At 43.4% G+C, this 22870-nt stretch overlaps 1 protein-coding gene across 3 annotated transcripts in view; it reads right to left on the bottom strand.

Moving 5' to 3' along the window:
• Positions 1 to 19432: 19432 nt before the first annotated feature.
• The window catches only part of CCNP (cyclin P), a 224473-nt gene continuing 221035 nt past the window's right edge, over positions 19433 to 22870 (bottom strand). For all 3 annotated transcript variants that reach the window (XM_078662132.1, XM_078662133.1, XM_078662131.1), the window contains exon 10: positions 19433 to 20229. In XM_078662132.1, coding sequence (XP_078518258.1) covers positions 20046 to 20229 — 184 coding nt within the window. In that variant the 3' untranslated portion in view covers positions 19433 to 20045. The remainder of the gene's footprint in view (positions 20230 to 22870) is intronic.

A 22870-nucleotide genomic window follows, 5' to 3' on the forward strand; every position in this document is an offset into this window, starting at 1 on the left:
ATCAGCAAATAGCTGAAGTGAGGGGGGGCCCCCTGTCAGGAGTCTGCCCGCCGGAGGAAGCAGAGCCCATGCTGCAGCCTGAGTGTCGGGTAGCCTGTAACACCTGTGCGGCCCCTGAGTGGAAGGCCTTTCGTGAAGGAGCAGACGAGGATAGCCAGACACAGCTGCTAAACAGTGTGGGGACACTGGAAACGTGACTCATACTGCATGAGATGTCTCTTTACTCTACCAGTGACTGGAGAAAAGTGGGTACTCCAGAGGAAGGGCAGTGGGAAAGCTGCCAATAATAATCCATTAAGGCTACGAAGATTGGGAACATGGACTAAGCAAGACCCTTCTGCCACGTAAATCTGCCCAGTGGACTAGAGCTGTGACCTGATGGTGGTCCAAACTGGGGGGAGAGAACACAGACCATCCAACTGTGAGGGCGTTCGACCACCAAGGAGTGGCTCATTACAGTCATCCCTCACAAAAGTAATTGTGAATACTCTCCAAGATTCTCTCTGGACCTGTGGGGGGAGATGAACTAACCCCGATCCTAGGTAGACCTCTTACTGCCCCCTCATATAATTTTCCACCCACCAGACACATCATGGGCAAAACCAATACCTAGCAATTAAGGCAGGTTTTGGAAGCCAGAAAAAGTGCTAAACAGCTAGAGCCTGAAACTGGGCTCCCACCTCACCAAGAGGAATCTTTGGATGGTGGCTCTTGCTTGTGGGAGAAGTTAAGTCCTGACTACTAGAGATGAAATCAAGCCTCATATCTGCAGACTCCAAAATAGACCCTCTAACACAAAAAAGGATGATATGAAAAACCGGCTGGATAAACAACAAACATACATCACATCTGCCAAACAAAGAATCTCTGACATAGAGGATGATAATGTGCAACAACCAACGGCTTTGAAGGAAATGCATCACATTAAACAAAAAAAAAATGAAGATTTAGAAGCTCGCTCAAGAAGGAGCAACATCCACAATACAGGATCATCTGAATCAACTGTGATGGGGCGAACAGCAGACTACATTGAAAAAACTATAATACCTTTCTTTGACTCCAATAGCTTTTAAAAAATGTTGGTGGTTGAGATAGCCCATTGATCTCTAGCCTCTGGGCGTATACCAGCTGCTACACCACACCCCTTCACAGCCAAATTTGTAAACTATAGAGACTGAGATCAACTTTTAAAATTGGCCAGGTAAGAAAGGGAGATTCGATATGAAGGAATGGGCATTTAATTTTTTCCTGACTTCACTCAATCCATGCAAGAGGCCCAGAGAAACTTCACCCCATCAAGATAAAACTCCAAGAGCACGGCAAAGAATATGCCATGTTGTTTAAGACATGACTCCGCTTTACCTGGAGGGGCAAGATGCAGGTGTTTAGTGACCAGAGGGATGCCACTACTTTCCTCCATAAATGAAGGGCAGATGGGGGTGCCACCCCGGTACGAGACAATTCAAGCAGCAGATGGTCATTTGAAGAGGTTGACTGACTATACCACTATGTACGATAAGAAATCAAGTGCCTATTCCTGTTGACTATAAGACTACACTGTCCACAGGGCAATACCCTCTCTATATATGCTTGGAAAAGCCTGGAGGGGATGACTTTTATTGCCCCAATGCTGAGGTGCAAAATGCTGAGACGCTAATATATGTTTTCCAGGGACGTAACACAGGCCCCTGTGGTGCGGGGGGCCCCCTCAGCACAGTAACGGGTCGGAGAGCTCCTGATTGAGGCCAGAGGGGGCCCCTCTATGTACCTTGCAGGGGGGGCCTCCTCAAGTTTCGTTACACCACTAATGTTTTCTTGTCGTATTGCAACACTTTGGTAAGCCCTGATGGTCATCATCCATGGGAATTGCATTGCCAAATGGAATGGTATCCTCATGCCGATTAGGTCTAGACATACGGGAATAGAGCAGGAATTGTGTGGTATTGAACACCATTATGACACCTCCCAAGATAATGCAGACCTGGGCCCTGTGAATTTTAAATTGGCAGAATTTAAGGACAACACAGATAGAAAATTAAAATTTATGAGCAAATATAGACTGGCTGGGCTCTAGGGGGAGGGAAATAGGTTAGGACACACCCTATCTACACTTCTTAAACTTCACTGGGCAGCCACATACATAATTCATCTTGACACACCAGGCAATCCTATGGAGTGCGACCCTGCTAAAATTTAAAGGGCTTTGGAGATTTTTATAGGGAGCACTCTACCTCCAAATCACAGAAAGAGATTGTTGATATACACAAATACCTGGATAGGTCTACACTAGCATGGCTAGGCCATGAAGAGCACACTATCTTATCCCAAACATTCACTATAGAAGAAATCAAATCCGTGATTAAAGTCTCAAAAATGGGAGTGCTGCTGCTTTATAAAGAACATGTGGAGTAATTTGCCCCTCTCCTCTTAGAGGTTTACGACTAGGCTCTCAATGTCCCTTAGAGAGACCATTGCGATAACCCTGCTCAAGCAAGATAAAACTCCAGCACAATACAAATCATATTGACCCCTGTCACTCATTAACGTGGACAGTAACATTCTAACCAAAATACTTGTAAATAGAATGCTGCTATTGCTGGCATACTTAAGCTGACTGAATCAACCTGGATTTAAACCAGGTAGGACCACTGTGGATAATGTGAGAACATTGTTCTCATTCACAGATCAAATAGATCTGGACCTACGAGTAGTGGCTACACTCCTGGATGCCACTAAGGCATTCAACATGGTTGAATGGCCCTTTCTGCTAGCAGTCTTGGAAAGAATTGGCACCGTTAAGGCTATTATGAAATGTATCATTCTTATTTACACAGAATCCCTGACCAAAGTTATGGTAAATGGGGTAAACATCCTTTACAATGCAACTTTTACCACGCAGTGCCTTTACGACGCAACTTTTACAACGCAAACTATTACAACACATTGCGCTGGGAGGCGCTCTAGGATAGGGAATAGGTTTAATGTACTATCCAACACCTTCCCTACTATCCACGGGGACTGGAGTTGGAATAGTAAATTAAACTATTCACTATCCAGCGCCTAAAAGCACTATGCGTTGTAAGGGTATGCGTTATAAAACTTGCGATGTAAAGGTAGGCGTTGTAAAAGTATGCGTTGTAACGTCATACATCCGGTAAATGGTGGGCTGTCTGCTGCCTTCCTGGTCAGTCGCAGACCACCCTAGGGATGTCCGCTATCCCAAATATTGCTTTCCCTCACTATGGAACCCCTGGCTTGTATTCTCAGAGAAATTCATCGTAAGTGAGAGGTCAACCTGTGATTTCATGATACCCTTCTGTTGATGTATGCTAATGACGCCTTACTGCTGGTGAGAAAACCAAATGTAAACCTGAACTCAATTATATGGGAGATCAAACATTACGGTTGATTATTTGGATTGCAGAATAATTGGTCCAAATTGATTATGGTTCTATTTACGACCACACAAACCACACTAGATTACCCACTACAGTGGCAGACAGAAATAGTCCGTTAAATGTGAATATAATACCACACAGATATCCAGAACCAGGAAAACAATGGGATGTGTCGGATGAAAATGAGTACAATGGTAGACAGTTGGATCAACCTCTCACTAATATTGGCCGGTAGGATCGTGTTAATGAAGTCGGTAGTATTACCAAAACTGCTACACCTATTCCAATAATATACCTTTACCACTCAATAAGGCAACTTACAATACTAATGATAAAATTGGCTCTGGCACGTACAAATTCTAGAGCAAGATGGAACAGACTACAACTGCTGCATGATAGAAGTGGCTTTGCGGCACCACATTTTGAAGTGCACTATATTGTGGTACAGGTACAAATCAACCCTCAGTTGACTCAATAGCAGAAAAACACCAAGTAACCCCCAAGAGGGTAGTGATACACCCAATCCAGAGTGCTACATATCTCCAGCTATCAGACCTACATGAGAGAGACACAGGGTCTTGTGTAGGCATGCATGTGCAAAACCCCAGTTATTCACAGCTAATTCCTATCAAACACTATTTATTATTACAGTTAGATTGCACAACCACCATAATGGTGCAACTCCATAAGAAAAATTATCACGCTGGGGGAACTTTTCATAGACCATACATTTAAGACATAACAGGAGTACCTGGAGGAGACAACCGGTACACTTATGAACACCATCACCTATTGTGAGATAAGTCGCGCAACATGCAGGCTATCCCCAATATTCCAGAAGAAGTGAGCAGAATAGCCGTCGATGTCTGTTCTACTGTCCATGGTTCAACCTATCCAAGTAATCACTAAACTATACAACGCAGATATGGTGGGAATGCGGACAAGGGACACCAGGTTGCATGATCAAAAGTCTGCAGATTTATAAGTGAACATCTCTGATGCATGTGGGCACGCTGCTGCCAACAGGCAAAGAAGGTGTGGCCAAACAGCAGGTACAGACTTATCCATTATAAGTTTCTACAAAGACTATACCCAAGACCTGAACACCAGGGTTAAATACAGCCTCATGTACAGCACCAATTTTGAAAGATGTGGAGTCCAGGAGGTGGGCTTTATACATCTGGCATGGCATTGTCCTGGGGTGAATGCATATTAGAAGCAGGTAGTAGATGCCATAGAGGACATGAGTTTCTGATGACACCCCCCTGTGAGGCATTACTCGGAAATGTAAAAATCTTTTCTAAGGAATGCTTCAAACTGATAGCTATAACAATGCTGTTGAGCAAAGAGTGACCATGGTATTAAGGGGACGTCAGGTCCCTCATTTTCAAGACTGGCTTAAGGACATGGCCCCCGGCAAAGAATTGTCGGAGACCTATGTCACTACTCTAAGAAGCGCAGGAAGATCTAGAGACTTTTGGTCACCACTACAATCCTATCTGTCGAATCTAACATATGATGCCATGTACTGCGGAAACCACCAGTTGGCTTATGCACAAGTCATACTGATCGTTCACAGTGTTTGATATAATAATTCAGATTAAAATGCCAGATATATGCAGAAATACTATGTAATATTATGGAATAGATTTACTGCATTTGTTACCTCGGGCACTACAATTGTAAATTGCCAATGATCTTGGGAGTATTCACCTCCGAAATGCAAATTTTTCTATGTCTGTATATCTGAATATATTTAATTAAAAGAATATATATTTATATATATTTATTTAATGCAGTTTTATATAGTGCTGACTTTACCCAAATGTGTCGAGGCGCTTTACAATAGAACCAAGCACTTTACATAAGGAGAATTACACAATAACAAGCTCCCAACACTGACTGAAAGAGCCCCCCTACTATGCAGCCAGCGCCTACCAATGCCGGCGAGCCCTTACCCACTTCCTCCATTGCACATTCCCTTCCCTCTCCTACGGATCCTGACACCACCCCCTTGGTCCTACACTCTAGACAGCCTAGCCCGTCTACATGCCCACCTACACAAGCCATCAATAACCTCCCTAAACCTTCTACCTAAAATCCACCCTTCCGGGGGGATTCAGGGACTATTATCTCTGGTCGTCTTAGCCACACCTCTAAGCCTTATCCCTCGACCTCAAATCCACCGTCCCGTGAGGATACTGGAACTCATGACGCTGGTCGATTTACCCACACTACTAAGCCTACTGACCCCCTCTCCCCCCCCCCCTGGCCAAACACTCTAGACCTCATAGCCCGTCCACCAGGCCACCTTCACAAGCCATCAGTAGCCTCCTAAACACTCTACCCTAAACCATCCCTTCCGCGGGGATACTGGAACCCATGACTCTGGTCGTCTTAACCACACTACTAAGCCCACTGCCCTCTCCACTAAGTATATTCCCTCACCACCGACCCCCTGCCCGCAAGAGCACCTTTCTTTTAGGGATTTGGACACTCTCCACCGCAAAGCCACTGAATTAACCTTGAGCATCCACAAGTCCGTCAAGGACTTCAAAAACCTCCTGCACCTCTCCGAGTTCACTCTCTCTAAGATCAGGCTCTCTAAGATCAGGCTCTCACAGAACCCTACCCCCCCACATCCTACTCCAAGCCCCTTCTCCACCCTTTCCTGTTACCCTGCGACACCTGCACCCCCACAGGCAGCCCTGCTACCTCTCAGAGGAAGAAATACAGGCCCTCCTCCTATCCTACAAACCTACCCCTGCTACGACTAGCACTATGGAACTCTCGGAGGATGAAATTGCTGATCTCCTCATTAGCTATGAACACCCATGTCCCTCTGACCTGAAGAAAGATCAACCCATACGCACAGTTGCAATCAATCCCTGCAGATCAGCCACTCTCCGCAACAGAGGAATAGTCAACAGTAACCTAGCGCCAGTCTCAACCTCCGGAATCACGATTCGCATACCGTCCCCTCTCTATCTGGTCTCCTTATCAACTGCCACTCTGCGGTAAAGCATGCCGCTGATGTCGCCAATCTCATCCTGAACCTAAACACAGATTTTGCAATCCTGACGGAATCCTGGCTAAATAAATCCTCTTCGCCCTGCCTAGACCTAGTCCCGCCCAACTATCTCATTGTAAGGTTGGGCAGGCAATCTAAAAAAAAAAAAGGGGGCGGCATTGCCTGCATCTACCGCTCCAACCTCATCACTGAACTTCTGGCCGAACCTACTGATTCCTGCGAATATCTTGCCCTATCTGTCTGCAACAACACCTCCCTTCAGTGCAGGCTGCACATCTTTTACCACCCCCATGCAAGAATGACACCTTCATAGACCACATCATGGAAATCATCACAGCCAAGGCCTCTCAGAACGCCAATGACATTTTTCTTGGCGACTTCAACTTGCACTGGAACGACCCCAAGGACCCGCAGGTCAACACCATCAGAGACTTCCTGGGCAACTAAGCCCTTACCCAAGCCTGCTCCCTCCCTACTCACTCAAAAGGGGCCACTTTAGACTGGATTATCGCCAAGGAATCTGCGGTCAAACTCATTTCCATAGATCCCTGCGACTGGTCTGACCACCATGCTATCACCTTCTATCTTCCTGGCACTCACAAGACATGGACACCACAACCGGTGATCCCCAAAAGATGGATCAGGGACACCAAGAACCTGGATCACGAGAAATTGGCTGCCCGCTGTGCCACTGACCTCCCCCCTCCCCCCCATATCACCTCGGTCGACAACCTCACTGAACATTATTCCTCAACGATTGCCAATATAATCGATGACCTTGCCCCGCTAAAACTGAAACGAACACAGATCGAAGACAGGAACCCCTGGTTTAACGGATCCCTTAACAATGAGAGGAGGTCCCTCCGACAAACAGAAAGGAACTGGAAAAAGCACCCCACCGCCGACCATCCTAAAATTCTCCGTCTGGCCAGAAACGCCTACAACAAAAAAACATTAATTCTAAAAAAGAATTCTTCAGAGCTGAACTGGATAACGCTAAGAATAGACCTAGAAAATTATTCGAGTTGGTCAAACACCAATCAAGCAAACTTGCTAAATCATCCAAAGAAACCCCTATATCTACAATCCCATGTGAGCGACTCTCCTGCTTCTTCTGTGATAAAATCTCTGCCCTAGGAAAGGAACTCATATCTGCTACCAATTCACAAACCCCTCCTGTTCCTCATCCCCACTCAGCGCTGCCCTCCCAGACTTCCCCAAAACCCAAGCTTCATGGTCCAACTTCAAAGTCTATGATGAACACTCGATCTCAAAAACTCTTTCCTCCTTAAGCCCCAACAATCACTTCAACAACCCTCTCCCTTCAAACTGCCTTGCCTCTGTTTCTCAGAATATCATCCCCTCTTGGACAACTATAATCAACTCCTCTCTCCTACAGGGATCAATTCCTGACTCTGTCAAAGCCGGCCAGGTGGTCCCCATTCTAAAAAAAAACACTTTAGATCCTGCCTCTCCTGACAATTACAGACCTATCTCTAACATCCCTCTCCTAGCTAAAGTGCTGGAAAAATGTGTACAGCAACAGTTAAGCCAAAACATCTCCAACTTCCATCTTCTAGATGACTTGCAATCTGATATCAGACCAGGGCACAGCACGGAAACCACACTCCTCCACATTGTCGATGATGCCCTCCAAGCCCTTGACCAAGGCAAAACCTGTCTCTTGATCCTCCTTGACCTATCCTCGGCTTTTGACACGGTTAACCACGAAATTCTCCTGAATCACCTCAAACTTAGGATGGGCCTGGATGGAACCGTGCTGGCTTGGTTCCGATCCTTCCTCCAGAACTGCTCGCAGAGAGTCCTGATCAACGGCAACCTATCCGCCTCCTCTCCAATCACAGTTGGAGTCCCCCAAGGATCAACCTTATCCCCTACCCTTTTCAATCTGTACCTCGAACCGCTCGCAGAGGTGCTGCGCACTGCCAATATCTCCTACCACATGTATGCCGGCGACACACAGCTCTACATCAATATCTCTTCTCCAGAGGATATCCGTTCCCTGAATGAGGCCTTAAAACTAACTGTACACTGGCTCACATCCAACCAGCTTAAACTCAACGCAAAAAAACCCCATAGTTCCTCTTAATTTCACCACCCAACGCCAATACAGACATTCAAGTTTGGACCAAGGCTATCACAGCGCTAAACTGCTCTCCTACCATTGTGGACTCTGCTAAATCCCTGGGAATTACCTTAGACGGCAACCTGAACATGCAGGGCCATATCAACGCGATGGCCAAAACCGCCAGATTTCACCTGAACTACCTACGAAACTTGAAACCTTTCCTCGATCCTCCTGATCTAAAATCGACTATCCAGGCCTTAGTCATCTCTCGACTAGAATATGGTTGCTCCACTCTCACGGGCCTACCCAAGATCTCTCTGGCACCCTTGAAAGCCTGCCAGACTTCCAACTGGCTCCAAGAAGTTTGACCACATCTCGCCCCACCTTAAAGCTCTGAACTGGCTTCCTCTTGGGGCCAGAATCCAATTCAAACTGGCTTACATCACCCACAAGGCTCTCTATTCCAAATCCCCTGCTTCTCTCACACAGAAACTGGTATTATCCGGAGGAATCAGAAACTCCTGGTCCGCCAGAGCCCTCTTGCTCCAACCCGCACGCTTCAAGAAAAAAAACATACAATCGGGCCACCCCAAGAATATGGAATTCACTCCCACCCGCCAATAGAAGGATACCGTCTCTAGCCCACTTCAAAAAGGAGACCAAATCTTTCCTAATGGACAAATTCCTCTCCTAAAGCTCACGCTACAAGCACCCCCTCAACCTGACTTTACCTATCATCATTGCACTATTCCTTGGCTGCCTTCCCCTGTGTTACCCACCCTGCACTTTGAACAATCCTGGGTGATGAGACTGCTTTTCTAGTTTATTGCATCGTTTTTGCTCCTATCCCTTACAGTAGTCTAATATTATGATTCTTTTGTTTTACCATATACTGTTTCATTTTGTTCCCTTATCCCTGGACTCTCCTCCCCCCTTTCTTTTGTATCCCACCTGATACTACTGTAAAGCGCTCTGATACCCTCACAGGTCTGGTTCGCGCTCTATAAAACACTAAATGAATAAATAAAATAAATAAAAATCGGGATAATTAAAAAGGTAAAGATAAAATAAGAGGTGCAAAAATTAGATTAATGCAGGTAAATAAGACCGGTTTACAGCATTGCGTTCAAATGACTGCCATGCAGCCTAGAGAGACATGAGAGAGTTGAATTAAGCCTGGAAGTGTCTTATGAAGAGAAGAGATTTAAGGTCTGTTTTGAAAGTCCGGATAGAGGCTATGGGTTGGAGAAAGTGAGATCGAGATTCTAGCCACATTGCCCGAGGATTGAGCTATACATCATACAATCCGTCCTGGCCTAGTCACAACTAACTGCCTGCATAGGGAAGTCTGCACCAGTGTGGTCCTTGGACAGGATTTGCTTCATGGGCTTTAGACATCCAGCATTCCCTCATGGGCATGCTATTCAAGGACTCTAAACTTTTACGGGTGAAGGCTGACTTGGCTCTCGAGATATTCAAGGAAAACAAACACACCACTCACTCCCTGGGCCTGACTCAGCCAGCTCAGCAGTTCCCTCATCAACCACGCAGCGGCGACTCTTCCGCTAAGGCAGAGGAGGGTCGCCCCACAGGAAAAATAAAATGATAACACCATGTTATTATCATTTTATTTTTCACCACTGGCTCTGTAAGTGCAGGGAGTAGCTGGCCTGCCGACATAGCAGGCGGAGGAGTGGTGGCCGGCCAAACAGTCATGCACACTTAGCATTTCTCCACCTGGCTCGATTGCACAGCTTGAGGGGAGAACATGCACAGCCTCCCACTCCCTGTCTGAGCGCTGAACCAAGGTGCCTTGACCAATCATTGGCTAGGAGTTTCCGGGGGCCTGTGTGCTTCCTATTTCCTCAACTGAAGAGGACGGAGGGCGGCAGGTACATTTTTATTTACATTTTTTTACATACCTCCCCCGCCCACCACTACTTTTCTGTAGCAGCAGCTACTGCAACCACGCCCCTTTTGAGGCTTCAACAGGGGATATTTGGAGATGCAGCGTCAATATGGGCCTCAACAGCAAGGTCTCCCAGCCCTTTTAAGAACAAAGCTGGGAAGCTGGCCAGCAGTGTTCAGGACCACAAGGGCAATGCTCTACCTAGACCACAACCCCTCTCTCTGCAGCCTCTATTGAAAAAAAGCTTTTATTTTACAAATTGGGTGAAATTTGTATAATTGGAGTAATTTGGTAATTCTGCATTACTATTTTAACAAGAAATTACTGCAAATTGTGCTATTACGTCAGTTCACGTAAGTATGAGTAATTTGGCACAAAAATCCTACCACAGTGAGGTACGGGATCTGCCGGTAATCCCAGAGATCTTTTATATAATCATTTAGCTTTAGCAACGGGGGGAGCTGTCAGGGGGTCGGTAAATCTGTCCTATACAATGACAGCACTTTTCACTGTATATGGATTATTAACAATGCTAACAATATTTGATTATGCATCTTTTTTCTAATTGTGTCATGTATACTGCATTTCAGAGTACAATAGTTAGAATAAATATTCTAAACTTTGTGTCTCCTGGTTATCTTATTGTGGACAAGAACGAGTCAGAGCGAAAGGGTGTGTCCGGTTCCCATGACTCCTGAGAGGCTCTAGAGTGTTGTGTTTTGTGGGTGCCAATTCACTTGTTTCTCTGGTAAGGCTAGGAGGGCAAGTGAGGCACTATAGCTAGTCGGACTCTTACTCATGGACAGTGAGGTTGTATGGTGACTCATTCCCTACATACTGACGTAGTATGGTTCCAAGCATAGTTCTGTTCTGGAGCAGAATCCCTGCAACAGAGGGAGCTTGATAACAAAAACATCTCACAAGATGGCCACCAGAGAAAAAGGGCCCAAAAGTAGCCCAAAAATAGCCCAATGATAGAAGAGTGCAAAATGCTTCAGTAACTCGTGGAACAAATAATCAAGTGATCAGTTAGATAAAAACAAAACATAGCAACTAGTTTAAAAGTCTTTTGACAGCCATTTCAGAATTCATAAAATGTATTCTCATTTGAAATTCTTTAGAGCATTAACCATAATTCTGTGAGAAAAAAAAAGTAATTTAGGCTTTAAGTTTTACAGTTTTTATTCCATCAAGATGACTTCAGGTGTGCCACACTTATGAAATAAATACAGAAGGTTAGTGTAGCAGTTGTTCATTAGAACACTGTGGGGAGGGAGAGGGCAGGGGTGGGGAGGGAGAGGGCAGGGGCGTGGACATGGACAATTAAGGGCAGAGAGGAGGGGGCAAAGGCAGCAAACTGACCGAGGGAGTGGCAGTACAACATACCACACAGGGCAGGAGGTAGGGGCAGTGGCAGCATAACGGACCACACAGGGAAGGGAAGAGGTTCAGTGGCAGTACATCAGACTATGGAGGGCTGTTGGAAGGGTGCAGAGGTCCACACATGGACAACAGGAAAGGGGGTAAGGGGGTAGGCCTGGGGTGAAATCCCATTCCGCTTGCAGAGTTTTTCCCGCTCCACATAGCGCTCCGAGTTCCAAAAAACTCTGCTCCGCGTAGTGGAATTTTTTCAGTCTCGCCAACGCTAAGTTGGTGCCCGCAGAAAATCTTACTCCAGACCACCTCCAGGCAAAATTTCTCAACACGGACAGTCACTGATGGCAGCTGCTACCACTCGCGTTGAGTAAACTTCAGTTTGTGTTGAGAAAGCTGAAAATCTACTCGAGCAGCAGAAAGAAGCAGCGTCCTCTTGTGCTGCACATTGTGCCATTCACGTTAATTTTCCAGTGTGAGACAAACACCCAGCGCAAAAAATCAGCATGAACAGTGTGACACAATACACTTCTCTGCTTGCAGAACTCTGGGTTGCGCAGCCGAGTTTTTCGGTCACTTTGTGGAGTTCCTCGTAGCGGAACTCCACCAAAGCCTAAAAATACAGGGTGGGGTGAAAAAAATAATTGGGGGAAATACATTTTCCCTATTGACATATATTCAAGCAGAGGCAACATCAAGTGGGAAACTGCTAAAATAAAGCCATTTTTGTATTTAAAAATCGGGAGATTCCAACCTGAATTAGGTATGTTCCCATGTATGCATGGAGGGCAGGATGGAGGAGGCCGGGGCACATCAACAAACCATGGAAGGCAGGAGTGAGGAAATAGGAAAACTGACACCAACAATGGAGAGCAGGAGGCAGCAGGGGCAACAGGCTAACCATGCAGGGAAGATGGAACAGGCAGTAGCAGCACAAAGGACCATGTAGGGCAGGGAGGAGAGGGTGTGGTAGAACGGCCGATCATGGAGGCAGGAACGAGAGGGTAGTGGCATGGACTTGGACAACAGAGGGGAAAGTCAGCAAACTTACCACACAGGGCCACTGGGAGGGCAGAATCAGCACAAATGATCATGCAGGGCAGGCAGAAGGGGAGAGGCAGCACAACAGCCAGGGAGGGTGCAGAGGTCCGCACATGGACAGCAGAGTGTGGTGGAGCAGGGGAGGTGCATCAAGCTGACCATGCAGTGTAGGTGGGTATGGCAATGGAAGCTAACACACCATGGAGGGCAGCATGGAAGGAATAGGGGCACAGGCATGGACAGCCCAGGGCAGGTGGGAGACAGTCAGGCGCAGCACAACAGACCTCGTATGGGTGACGGGATAGTTATTACCAGCACGAGGGACCATCGTGAGCAAGAGGGAGTGGGGAGGGGCATGCAGAAAAGACCATGGAAGGTAGAAAGGAGGGGGAGAAAATTATCCATGGAGAGCAGGATGGAGGAGATAGCATTGTGGACCCAGACAATAGAAGACAGAGTAGAGGGACAGTGATAGGGGCAGCAAGCTGGCCATGCTGATTTGAGGGAGAGACCGGCAGTGGAAGCATAACAGACCACGCAGGGCAGGCAGGAGTAGAGGCTCTACTGAACATGGGGGAAAAGAGATATGAGGCAGAAGCACAGACACGGTCTATGGAGGGTAGATGGAAGCAGGGTAGGGACAGCAAGCAAAGCATGGAGGCCAAGCAGGAGGGCTGGGGCAAGAGTAAAGCACAGACTAGGACAACATAGGGCAGGAGGAGGGGGCAGGGACAGCAAGCTTACTAACAAGGCATGTGGAAAGGGCAGTGGCAGCACAACAGCCACACGGTTGGAGTAAGGGAGCATCGACAATAGAGGGCAGGGGCAGCTAGCTGACCACGGAGGAATGACCTGAATGGTTGGGGCAGTACAATGGCACATAGAAGGAGGAAGCAGAGGCACACACACTGAGAACTATGGGCAGGGAACAGAGGGCAGCAGCAGCAAGCTAACCACACAGAGCAGGCTGGCAGGAGCAGTAAGCTGTCCACAGAAGGCTGGTAATTATGGTTAGGCTGATTTGTAAAGCGCAACAGTTGCCCCAGCAAAGGGACGTCCCGGCGCTAAAAGCAAAAAAAAGGCCGCTAACAGCAAAGAGCAGGGGCACACAGATAGTGAATGAAGGGCAGGCAGAAGACAGGCAGCAATCTGACCACGGTGAGCAGTTATCATGGGCAAGGTTAGCACAAGGGGAAGGAAGCGGACCATGGATGCAGGGCAGTCTTAACAGCATTATAGGCCCCAGGCAAAGCAGTGCATTGGGCCCTGCCTACACAACCACTCACCTGAATTAAAACGTTAACAGAAAATTAGTGCTAATTTCTGCTCTGCATGGTGCCCCTATCTTGGTGGGGCTCCTGGTTAACTGCCCAACGTGCCCACGAGTTAAAGCGGCACTGCATGGTGGGGAGGCAGGAGGGGCCAAGGGCATGCAGATGGAAAACAGAGGGCAGGGGGCACGGGAAGCAAGCTGACCAGAGATGGCATCAAGTGGGGGCATCCATTTGGAGAACAGAGAGGAAACAGAGAGGACACGCTGCAGTTGGCTGGCCACGAGCTGGGGGTGGGCCTGCGCCACCCCCCCCTGCTGCGAATGGCCGAAGGCTGCATGTAGGTGAGGAGTTGACTGAATATGCTAAAATAAAAAGTAAAACAAATGTTAAATAGAGGTATGGTAATATGATCTTCCCTAACATTAAAATGCCCCCCCCAGAAATTCACTTTAAAAAAAGGAAAAAAAAGGTTAAAGTGTCATTCTAGTTAGGTACAGTAATAAGATCTTAGTTTGTGTTTTTAAAAAAATCCTAAAAATATACTGAAAAAGCAAAACCAAATTGTTAAAGTAACGTTATGGAGAGGTTTTGCAATGAGTTTAAAACGAACACTCACAAGCTAAAACAAAAACTCTGAAATTCACCAGTATAGTCCATTGTGCTATCTATATTGTGCACCCCTGCCATGCACCGCTATGAAGTCACATATTACATCACTAATGACATGTTAAATGACATCATTGCTGACATCACTGACATCTCAAATGACATCACTGATGACATCATCCAAGCTACTGCGCCTCAAATTACAAATAAAGTAAGTAGTAAAGGTCCTACAAGCATATACAGCATACATTAACAGTATGTACATGTGTGCATGCAAGACAAATCTGATTCAGCATGGTAAAATGTATATGGGGCACACTTTAATAGCAACATTTTAAGTGCAAACAGTATTATATTTAAACAAGGTAGAGAATTAGCGCAACTAGTGTGAATTGCAGTTGTATGTTACAAATAAGTTGTGGCATAAATCAAAGCTCTTTTGCCAAAACGTGGGAGAAAAACGCAAGCTTGCACAATACATATTTCACTTGAGGATTTCTGTGCACACGTTGACACTAAATGCTCTGTCATACAGTGCAATGGCCATTTGTAAATAAACTGGAGATTTATAACGGTACAGAGATATATTTCCAGAATTTCAATGAAAAATATGAGATATTATATATGTTTGAAGAATGTATAATCTACGGGTGCCTCACAAACAGTTCAAGTCACAGAATGATTTTAAGCTTTGTTTAAATAGTGTACACTGGAGATTTATAACGGTACAGAGATATATTTCCAGAATTTCAATGAAAAATATGAGATATATATGTTTGAAGAATGTATAATCTACAGGTGCCTCACAAACAGTTCAAGTCACAGAATGATTTTAAGCATTGTTTAAATAGTGTACACTGGAGATTTATAACGGTACAGAGATATATTTCCAGAATTTCAATGAAAAATATGAGATATTATATATGTTTGAAGAATGTATAATCTACGGGTGCCTCACAAACAGTTCAAGTCACAGAATGATTTTAGGCATTGTTTAAATAGTGTACACAATTCTGCTAATTTCAACCAAATGTGTATGGTTTTTTCCAATCTGCTGAATTAACATTCTCTGTCAGACTAGGTATTTAAGAGGCACATCGTATTAAGTTAAATAATGATCAAACACTCTTTGGAATGCTATTCAAGGTTTAATAAATTGCTAGTTGTATCAATGTCTTCAGAAATTATGTTTCTTACGCTCCCGAATAACAGTAAAAAAATAAAAAAACACAATCTCTACTAAATGTAGGTGGTTTCATAGATATGCTTTATATCCTGCATGTTCCAAATGGTTCCACATATTAGCACTAGAGAGGTGACAAAAAATTGAGTCTAGGTGAAACTTGCTGAATACCTCCCAATATGAAAAGCGTATAGCAAACGGTTACATTCTTTGGATGATGTAACCAGTGTCATCATTGTCTTCATTTAAAATGCAATGAGTGATGTGATATATATATATATATATATATATATATATATATATAAGGTCATACCAGTGCATGGCAAGGACACAAGTTATACTTGGCTCACTGAACTAAAACTAGCGAATTACATTGTTTTTTTTTTAGCATCTCAAAACCTCACCATAAAGTTACTTTAGCCTTTGTTTTTTCTGTGAATATATACACACACAAACAAATGCAGGGGAGCTGAGTGTATATGCCATTAGCTTTGTTGAATAGTGGGGAGGGGCCAGGACTCATAAGAGGAGAAAAATCAAGTGGCTATGAAGCCACTTCTCTCACGCAACAATGGTAATAAAAGGTATATTCCTCGCAGCACATCTGCTGATATGGTTTATGCCATGCTATGTTTCCCATATGTAGTAGGTGTAAACAAATGTAAATACCCATATCCAGAGCACATGGTGTTCAATTAATTTAGTGCCGATATTGAGACAAATGGGACTCCGAACTTGCCGCCCAGCTTTCCTAGCACTACAGATGTTAGAAAATGAATATGCTAAATTCATTGCCTGTTTTTTAAAATTTTGTGTAAATCACCGTCCAAATCTTAATTAATTAATTACTGTTTTATCCTTTAGTCAAATCATGTATTTTCTTTTTAAAGATTTTAAGTGTAAATATGTTAAGTTTGTACTTTTATGGTTTTCCTCGAATAATGAAAATCGAATAAAGATTTTGACTGACTGACAATTCATTTAGTGAGATAGAATCAAAACTACTAAGCTTTACGTGTAAGGCTCTAATTTTCTGTCTGTCAATGGATTCTAGTATTAAATCTTTGAGATAATACGCATAATTTTCTCAAGTCAGTTACACTGCACTGTGATAATGAGGAACTTGACCTCTGCAATGCAGCAATAAATGAGTCAAAGTGTGTTGATTAGTACACTTGTTTCAAATAACGTGTTATTTGGTCACATTTATTTTTCCACTCATGAAGGATATTATATATATCCAACCTGGAGCTCTTTTGCTCAGAACAATCCACTCCATCAAATAATGATTCCAAGTTTAACGCAATAACATGGCGAAGGATAATAAAGTGATTTTCATTGAACAAAGACTGGCAATGTTACATTGCAGTATATACCTAGTAAACATAAAGCTATATTTTGACAGTTGATGTTCCAGTGCCTACTAAAAAGCCTTCGGCTTCTAGGACCATAGACATTGAAAACCCCTTCAAAGTCTGAAAGTCCTGCTCATGGTTGACCATGGCATAAAGGTTCAAGTTATACTTTTTAAAATTTTTATTTACATGCCTTATATTCCCTCCCATTAACATTATTGTTTGGTTCGACATTCAACATAAGAGGAGGTACTAGATTAAGCTGTTCTTTATCACCAACTAAGTAGCCTTTTCATTGGGACGCTTGCTAAAAGATATTAGGTTTTAGACTTACTTTCTCATTTACATGTTACAGGGAGCATCATACGAACTATGTGGAGGATGGCCGTAGTATTTTACAGAGTGTGGAACTCAAAGAAACCACAAACAACCTACATGACACATTTGAATAATAAGGAGGACAGAACACTGAGCTGAAATTTTAGATTAGTGGCAAGACAAACCAAATAACACGGGGTATTCAGATTCAGTTTTCTGCTTTCAAATTAAAACAGTGTCCAACCCAAGATATCTTTTGTACAAGAAACAAAAAGCCATTAAACCACTGTGAATTTCTGCACTAACAATCACATTGAGGAAAAATGTTGCCTATCCTTTCCTTAAACTACCTAACTGGGATAATCTGGATGTACATGCCATACGTGTTTTAAATTAAGGGTCAAGGAGCTATATCAAACGTTATCAGCATATTAAAGAAACCTTGAACGACTTGGAAGTAACAGAAAGCATTTAAACACCTTGAATATGGGACCCTTCCTTGTTTCTAGATGAATTGCCAGAAAAGTCTGAAATATCTCAATAATACATATTTAACAAACTGTAAATTACCAAGTTGGAGTTTTTTTTGTTTCCCTTTCATCAACCAAGGAGGATAGATCAACATATTTATTGAAAGATCAACTGAGACGAATCTAAAGCTTAACCTAGAGAGTATTTGAGGGTATGAAAGCAAACGAGGAACACATTCTTGCTTCACTATTATTCTACCTTTCTAGCCACAACCATACCATAGTGCATACAAATATCTGTTCTTCTGAAAGCAGAAAATATCCTCATCTTCGGGTACCTTTTGTAAAGAGAATATCTAAAATGTTAAGAAACTTTTCAATTTTAAAAAACTGTGTGCGACTGAGTTTTTTTACATGCAAGTTTAAACAGACCACGCGCCATTACAGAAGCAAAGACCCAGCTAAGCAAATTCTGTGGAACTCGAATAATCATAATTAGATTCATATGAATGCTTGAAAGAATATGAGAGTGGATCAACGTAATCAGTTGACACAAATGAATCACTCCTGCCAGCCTCATATTTTGTTATTGATATAACTTTGAACTAGATAAAAATGTAGCTCAATTTAACATGTCTTCATACTATGGGAGGTGTGTACCTCATACCAGCCAGACCAGATGTGCATTTAGAAAATTAATTTGAAAGTCCTTACTTGGATTAATTCTAGAAACTGTCCTAAATGATAAAGCTTTCGTTGTTTTGGCAAAGGTGTTAACATTTGTATGAGCAACATGAATGTATGCTAAAGGCGAACATATGTCAAATGTCTGGTTATTTATATGTAGAAAGTTTGGACTTGCAAATAGTTGTATGGTTCATCAAGGTCTAAATATTTTTTTTAAGTTAATCTGGTGGCTTTAGCATTAATTGGTTGCATAAAATAGGTCTCTGAGGGACAATTAACCCATTACAAGAGGAGCTGTAGTCGAGATTGTTTTCATAACAAACCCTCCGTGTTAATATTCCCATACTTTCAATCAGACCAACCAGCAATACCATATATTTTTAATTTAAATTAATATTGAAACTAGTCACATTTAATACTATATCAATAGTTGTGTGATAATTTTATATCAAATGACAAGCTGGAGAAAAGTATTTCATCCTTCTGCTGCTCTTTTCGGTCAAAAATTATATAATAAAAAAGTTCAAAACAACGAAATAACAGAATAAAATGCTTAAAAGAGGTTATAACTGTTAAAGAAAGTTGTGGACTGTAATATTCGACAGATGTTAGAATATGTTGTTCCTTAATATTTTATCACTGGACATCTGACATGAGCTCCTTACTCAAACTGACCAAAACACAAAAACGTAAACGAATAAGTCTTTATTTTTTTGTAAGTGCACTATATATTATAAAATTGGCCCGTTTAGTCAGAGGAAACGAGTGCAAAACAATATGCAGTTTAATATTCTTTACACTATACATATTTACATATAATACTCTTAAACTATTTGTTACATTTTATAACACATTTTCGAAACTATAGTTAACATTCTTAGGTATTAGATTCCTATAGTCAAATTTCAAGAATTGCACACAATGAAAAAATAAATAAAAACAGAACATAGAAAAAAAGACCAAACGGAAACAAAGATAAGACATTGCAAGTTTCACTTTTTTTAAAAACAAAAACCTATCAGGTATGATTTTCCATGCCTGGTTAAATTACATCAAGATGCAGAGATTGTATAGTCATTTGCTCTTTTCAATTTCTCCTATGTACATATGTTACTTTTTTTATCGTTTAAAAAACATTTGCCGCTCGTTTCCGGGAACAAGAGTTTAAATTACATCTGGAATCAGAGAATGGACATGTTTTGCTCTAATTAATTTCTCCTTTTCTCGTCAGCAAGCCAAGCTTTCTGTGTGTCCATCTGGAAGAGCCTTCCCCAGTGTAAGTTTGGCCAGAAGTTCAATTGCATTTGGTTTTAAGAAAATGGGGTACAATTTACTAGACTGCTGAGGTACTGTGTACCCACAATGGCAGAGCCAGAGCTGACGCTGGACCTTGAAGGCTTTGAATATTTCAGGTAGGTGGCCTTTGTTTCTGAGGTGCTGGCACGTAGAGCTGCATGGGCCATCAGTTGTTCGACGTGCAAGAGTTCGGTGTCGCTGAAGAAAAAGCAAGGTTGATAGGGTTAGTAGGGTTGTGCATACTGTGCGAAGAAAAACAATTGGTTTTGCCAGTGTACAATTTTTGCGAAATTTATACGCAATTTGCAAAATAAAATTTGAAGGTTTGCGTCAAAATTGAAAGCGAGGGCATATCTCACATACAAAGATCATGTGAGCTACTGTCAGGAAACTGGTTTGAGCAGCACATATGTTGTGGCTGACGCACATTTAAGGTTCACGCTTCGCGTAAGACATGTTCTGCTCAAACTAGTCTCCTGCGGATGAAAATAACTGGAAAAGCGCCTAAATATGAGGAGAACAGCCCTTACATAAACCTCAACAATTGGAAATAGCACAACAGGTCTCTGATGTTAAACCAAAATAAATACATTTTAAGGGGGCTTAGTCCTAATCAACCCCTTTCCAAACCTGTTCAGTGCGTTTCATTGTGGCTCAGAAAGGGCGCCTGAAACCATAATGCATACATGGAAATCTGACCCTCTTGCCTCCCACAGACGATATTAAAAAGCCATATGTAACTGGAATACAATTACCGTTTCATAACCCTGTGCCACTGCACCTGCTGCACTAATGATAGCTATGTCTCATCTTCATGCAAAATTTTCTCTGGTTTGCCAGTTGACTCATTTGGGTATAATCCATATAAAAAATGGTGCCTTTGGATTTTGGTACTGATTAAAATAGGATTTAATTCTTAATAATGCAACTAAATGCATTTATGGTTTCGTAAAGCGCCACAAGTGTGGATGCTTCAGTGCACTTTGTATGTGTGAGCAACATATTGCACGTTTGTTTCATTGCTGTAGTTCACTTCGCTACAAAAGGAAGGCAGAAATATAGAATTATAGATGGGTAGTAGTGAAAAACGGGGATGTTTTTCACCACGAGTTTGAGTGACCTCAAATAGAAGAAAGCTTGAGTTGTCACTCTGAGCACAAGGTGAAAAACATATCTGTTATTCACTTTTTACTCGTACATAAGATTCTGATCAATATGGCTCCCCAAAACATCTGCCCTGTTTTCAATAAATACACATCCTCTCTTCTTGCAGGGGTGGCTCCTCCACTATGGCACAGGAGCGTCGCCCCACTTATTTTAAGCAGTGCAAAGTACAGAAAACCTAAATTGATAACTTTGTTATTGTCATTTTATGTTTTTGTGCTGCTTTGCGGGCAGGAGGGTGGGCGGGGCTGCCCTGCTCTCAAAGCAGTGAAGGAAAAAGAAAAAATGGACAAAGGAGGAATAAATAAAAAAATATTTCAACACATGAGAGACTACCAATTCTCCTGTGTCAGTGGCCTTAGTCCACCGTTCTAATATTGTCGCTTATAATTACCCTCAATAAACACAGAGGACGTGATTACATATTTTATTTATAGTAATCACAATCTGTTATTTTCCGTAATTTTTGGTCTATTATATACACTATACACACTTATACATATATATGTACACAGATATATCCAACACTACAAACACAAAACCAAATATCACTTTGTGCACAAAACAAATTACAATCAATTTCTTCTTCACCCAACAAAAAAACGTGTTACGTGTCCTCCTATACACTCTAGAAGGTACACAAAGAGGTAGTCAGACACAAATGGTTCCAAGGGTAATTGCACAGAACCTGAAAAAAATGTGTGTCAAATGGTTATGAATTCCAAAACATTTAAACATAAGGACCCCTCTGTAATGAAAGTGTCGATGCGGTCGCGTTTTGGCCTTCCAATAAACCTGGCCTCCTCAGAACAGGGCGATAAAGAATTCTAGGAACCAATCCACTGGCACCCTACGTGAAGACTCGCAATTTTTGAGAATATCTTAATGGGCAACTAGCTCTGTTCTGGTATCAGTGCATGAAATGCGGCACAGGGCGAAAGGGACGGGGAGGGCGCCCCTGCGGGAATCCTGCTCCACAGTCACACAGTCCTTAAATGACCAACTCCACTCTGCATCGCTGGGATATCTCACTCCATGGCAGGCGGGTACCATCAGAAGGAAAAGATAACCGGCATGACAGGGGAGGAGTGGTTTGCGTACTCCTAAGTGCAGATGCCTGTTTAGCCAGCTCTCTCGGGCTGTAAAAACAGTCATAGGCACTGTCCCTGTTCTCCATGCAGGCTGCATTACAGCCTTCGTTGAGAACATGCCCATGCCCCCATTCCCTGGCTGAGAGTCGAACCAGGACACTCAGACCGATCACAACGCTGCAATGCAGCGTTGTGATTGGTAAGGGGAGCCTGGCTGTGCTTCCTGTGCCTCAGGCGGGACGAGGAGAGCAGGAGCAGATGTGGAACCTGGCACGGCAGGCAAGTGTTTATTTTATTTATTTTTTAACCCCTTCCACGCTCATGACGAGCCCAGGTAGCCTCCTCGCACGCTCATGACGAGCCCAGCTCGTCACGTAACATGCGGTTCCGCAAATCTCAGCGTGCGAGCGGAATTCCGCCCGCACGCATGCGGTTAACATTGCACACAGTTTCCCCCAGCCCCCTTCGCACGCCAACTGTGTGCCGCCACTAGCCCGCCACCACTGTCCTCTTGAAGTTGTGCCCTCTGCCCTCCATCAAAACAGAGTGTGGGCGCTGTGCTGACAGGCTCTCAAAGAGGCCCG

Source organism: Lissotriton helveticus, chromosome 9, assembly GCF_964261635.1.
Source record: "Lissotriton helveticus chromosome 9, aLisHel1.1, whole genome shotgun sequence".
NCBI classification, from domain to species: Eukaryota; Metazoa; Chordata; class Amphibia; order Caudata; family Salamandridae; genus Lissotriton; species Lissotriton helveticus.